The sequence below is a fragment of the Cetorhinus maximus genome, unplaced genomic scaffold, assembly GCF_964194155.1.
Source record: "Cetorhinus maximus unplaced genomic scaffold, sCetMax3.hap1.1 HAP1_SCAFFOLD_394, whole genome shotgun sequence".
NCBI lineage: Eukaryota > Metazoa > Chordata > Chondrichthyes > Lamniformes > Cetorhinidae > Cetorhinus > Cetorhinus maximus.
In genome coordinates, this window is record NW_027596340.1 from 101,097 (window position 1) to 105,412 (window position 4,316).

Sequence of the window (4,316 nt, forward strand, 5' to 3'; positions counted from 1 at the left end):
TTAGATTCCCAGAAAGCAGGTGATAAAGTGCCACATCAAAGGTTATTGCAGACAATCAAAGACTGTGGTGTAAGGGGTAACATATTATAAGACCATAAGACTTAGGAACAGAAATGAGGCCATTTGGCCCATCGAGTCTGCTCCACCATTCAATCATGGCTGGTAAGTTTCTCAACCCCATTCTCCCGCCTTCTCCCCGTAACCTTTGATCCCCTTACCGATCAAGAACCTATCTATCTCGGTCTTGAATACACTCAATGGCCTGGCCTCCACAGCCTTCTGTGGCAATGAATTCCATAGATTCACCACTCTCTGGCTAAAGAAGTTTCTCCTCATCTCTGTTCTAAAAGGTCTTCCCTTTACTCTGAAGCTGTGCCCTCGGGTCCTAGTCTCTCCTACTCATGGAAACATCTTCCCCACGTCCACTCTATCCAGGCCTTTCAGCAATCTGTAAGTTTCAATCAGATCCCCCCTCATCCTTCTAAACTCCATCGAGTATAGACCCAGAGTCCTCAAACGTTCCTTGTATGTTAAGCCTTTCATTCCTGGGATCGTTCTCGTGAACCTCCTCTGGACCCTATCCAGGGCCAGCACGTCCTTCCTGAGATACGGGGCCCAAAATTGCTCACAATAATCTAAATGTGGTCTGACCAGAGCCTTATAAAGCCTCAGCAGCACATCCCTGCTTTTATATTCTAGTCCTCTCGAAATAAATGCCAACATTGCGTTTGCCTTCCTCGCTACCGACTCAACCTGCAAGTTAACCTTAAGAGAATCCTGGACTATTGGCCGTGGATAGAAGATTGGCTAGCTAACAGGAAACAGAGAGTTGGCATAAATGGGTCTTTTTATGGTTGGCAGGATGTGACAAGTGGTGTGTCACAGGGATCAGTGCTGGGGCCTGAACTTTTTACAATTTATAGCAATGACTTGGATGAAGGGACCGAGGGAACAGTGGCTAAATTTACTCACGACACAAAGTGAGGGAGGAAAGTAAATTGTGAAGAGGCTGTAAGGAGGCCACAAAGTGACATAAAAACAGAAAATGCTAGAAAATCTCAGCAGGTCTAATAGCATCCTGTGGGGAGAGAAAAAAACAGTGTTAACATTTCCAGTCCGTATGACTCTTCTTCAGAGCTAAAGAGAAGTTCTCTGTTTTATTTTCTCTCCACGGGCACTGTCAGACCTGCTGAGTTTTTCCGGCATTTTCTGTTTTTGTTTCAGATCTCCAGCATCCGCAGGGTTTTGCTTTTATACAAAGGGACATGTATAGGTGAAGTGAGTGGGCAAAGATCTGGCAAATGGAGTATAATGTGGGCAGATGTGAAATTGTCCATTTTGGCAGGAAGAATAAAAAAAAGAAGCACATTATCTAAATGGAGAGAGATCGCAGAGCTCTGAGATGCAGAGGGATCTGGGTGTCCTAGTGCATGAATCACACGGTTAGTGTGCAGGTACAGCAGGTAATGAGGAAAGCGAATAAAATGTTATCGTTTACTGTGAGGGGAATTGATTACAAAAGTAAGGAGGTTATTCTTCAGTTGTACAGGGCACTGGTGAGACCACATCTGGAGTATTGTGTACAGTACTGGTCTCCTTATTTAAGGGAGGGTGTAAATGCGTTGGAAGCAGTTCAGGGAAGGTTTACTGGACTAATCCCAGGAATGGGGCGGGTTGTCTTATGAGGAAAGGTTGGACAGGTTAGGCTTGTATCCGCTGGAGTTTAGAAGAGTGAGAGGCAACTTAACTGAAACCTTTAAGATCCTGAGGGGTCTTGGACAGGGGTGGATGGGGAGAGGATGTTTCCTCTTGTGGGAGAATCTAGAACGAGGGGGGTCACAGTTTAAAAATAAGGGGGTCGCCCATTTAAGACGGAGATGAGGAGAAACGTTTTCTCTCCGAGGGGGTGGGGCGAGTCTTTGGAACTCTCTTCCTCAACAGGAGGTGGGAGCAGAGACTTTGAATATCTTTAAGGCCGAGGGAGATAGATTCTTGATTAACAAGGGGGTGAAAGGTTATGGGGGGGGTCAGGTGGGAATGTGGGGTTGAGGTTACACTCAGTCTTACTGGGTTACATGGTCTTATTGAACGGGGGGAGCAGAGCCGGGCGGCCGAATCCTTCTCCGAATTCGTACCGTGGGGGGGATGTGTGTCCGGCGACTGTCCAGATGGTGGGAATGGAAATCCCCCCATCCCCCTACCCCGGCCATCTTAAAAAAAAAACCTGGCCCGAGTCATTCACGCCTCAGGACCGATGGCTGGACACGAGTTGACAGGCCCCTTTGTCTCCCTGTGCCGATGTCCTCCGATTCCCACGGTGGGGGAGGAGGGGTGCGGACGCGGACGCGTGAGGGAGACGATTGCGCGTGGTCGTGCGATGGGCAAGAGGGAGGGCAGGCGATTGGAGCTGGGGTGGTGGGGTGTTGGTTCCACCTCATTGCCCACCCCGGAGACTCACTCTCTCCCCTTTCCAACCCTCCCTCCCACCCCCCACCCCCTTTCTTGCCTGCAGGAGAAGAAGGCCCACAACAGCATCGAGATGTCGAAGATAGGAGGAGGGATACCGGACATCCGGAACCTGACGGCGGCCGAGACGGAGGCGCTGGAGCTGGCCGGCGACCAGAGCGGCTTTTCCATCTCCGACGCGGAGACCGGAGTGATGAGCATTAAGCGTGAGGAAGGACTAGGGCTTTGTCAGCGCTGTCGCGGGCGGGGGGAGGAGGGCGCGTGGATCGGTGGGGGGAGCCGGCGGTCGGTGGGGGTGGGGGTGCGGGGGTGGGGGTGGGGTGGTGGGTTTCGGATGGGGGGGTTGCAGGGAAGCTAACGGCTCTCTGTGTGTTTCTCCCCCTTGCAGGTGTCCGCGCCGCGGAGGTCCGGGGGGAGGTGACCGGCGAGGCCCTTCAGACCTCCTCCGAGGAGGAAGGCGGCCAGGCCCCGGAGGAGGCCGCCCCATCGTCGTACCCGCCCCACTTCCTGTCCCCCGGCGGAGACCACCCGGTGCCCTCCTTGGCGGACGGGAAGCGACTGGTCCCGGAGGGGCACTGCGCCGAGCCCCTCAAGGTCGTGCAGGTGCGGCTGATGGAGCCGGTGAAGGACGAGGGCCCCGACAGCCCCGCCGGGGGCCAGGCCCAGCCCGGGCCGGGGGCCGAGAGCGGGCCGCTGATGTCCGCCACCCTCAGCCTTCTGGAGCTCCAGCAGCGAGCCGGGGAGAGCCTGGCGGAGCTGCCCAAGGCCCTGAGCCGCCACGCCCGCTCGATGGAGGAGTCGCTGCGGGACATGCGCGCGGCCATCGCCCAGTCCAGCGAGCGCATGGCCTCCTCCCTAGAGCGGCTGGCCATGGTCATGGAGACCCAGGTCCAGCAGAGCACCCAGTGCATGCTGGGCGTCAGCGCCAACCTGCAGACCATTGCCCTGGCCGTCAGGGCGCTGCAGCAGTGGCCGAACGGGAGGTGCGCGGCCCGCCTGGACCCCCCGACCCCCGCCGGACCCCCGCCGGCCGAGGGCCGGGACAGGCCGGAGGAGCCGAGGCCTACCTCAGCCGGGGAAGCCTACCGCGAGGGCCTGAGCGGCTGCCCGGCCCCTCTGCCGGTCACCGGCCGTCTCCAGCGGAAGCGACCTCAGAGGAGGCTCCTGGACTGACGCGGGGGGGGGCACCAGAGGAAGGCCGATCACGGCCAGCGGGGGAGGGGGAGCCATAGAGTACAAAAGACCACTGAGCTGCAGCGGGGGGTGGGTCGAGTGTTTCAGCCGTCGCTGTCGGATATTGTTGCTTGTGTAAAGATTAAATGGTGATTGTACTTTTCCTCGTGGCCCTTTATTGATGATGAGGGGGTGGGGGTGAGGGGGGGGTGGGGGGAGAGAGCGACCCTTCACGCATTCCGTGGGTCTTGCACACACACACGGCGGGTGGGGGTCATCAAATCTCAGCGGGGGAGGGGGGCGGTCAGCCCGAATCACTCATCAAGCTGAAAGGGTCCCTGTCCTGTCAATGTTTGACTGGCGTCTGACCCACAGGGAGGGCCGGTTATTCCAAGGCTCTGCTTCCACCACCTTGAGAGGGAGAGATTTCCCCAAAACCCTCACGAGCCTCTGAGAGAGAAGGTTTCTCCTCGCCTCTGTCCTAAACTGCCGCTCCCGAGCGCTTGGTTCTCCCCCCTCCCCGAGAGGGAAGACCCTCTCCGCACCGGCCCTGACAACTCCCCTCAGCACCTTCTAATGTTTCAATGGATTGGATTGTTGGACTGCTGCGGAAGGCAAGGCCCAACTTTGGCAGCCCTCCCACCGACAACCAGAGATACCACCTCAGAGGTCACCTT

The 4,316-nt window shown here is 56.6% G+C and overlaps 1 protein-coding gene across 1 annotated transcript; it reads left to right on the forward strand.

Moving 5' to 3' along the window:
• The first annotated feature begins 2,515 nt into the window (after nt 1-2,515).
• LOC144673604 (uncharacterized) lies at nt 2,516-3,802 on the forward strand. The gene is made up of 2 exons (XM_078535352.1): nt 2,516-2,672; nt 2,855-3,802. Exons 1-2 carry the CDS (start codon nt 2,540-2,542, stop codon nt 3,637-3,639), a joined length of 918 nt encoding a protein of 305 aa, XP_078391478.1. The 5' UTR covers nt 2,516-2,539; the 3' UTR covers nt 3,640-3,802.
• Nucleotides 3,803-4,316: the final 514 nt, after the last annotated feature.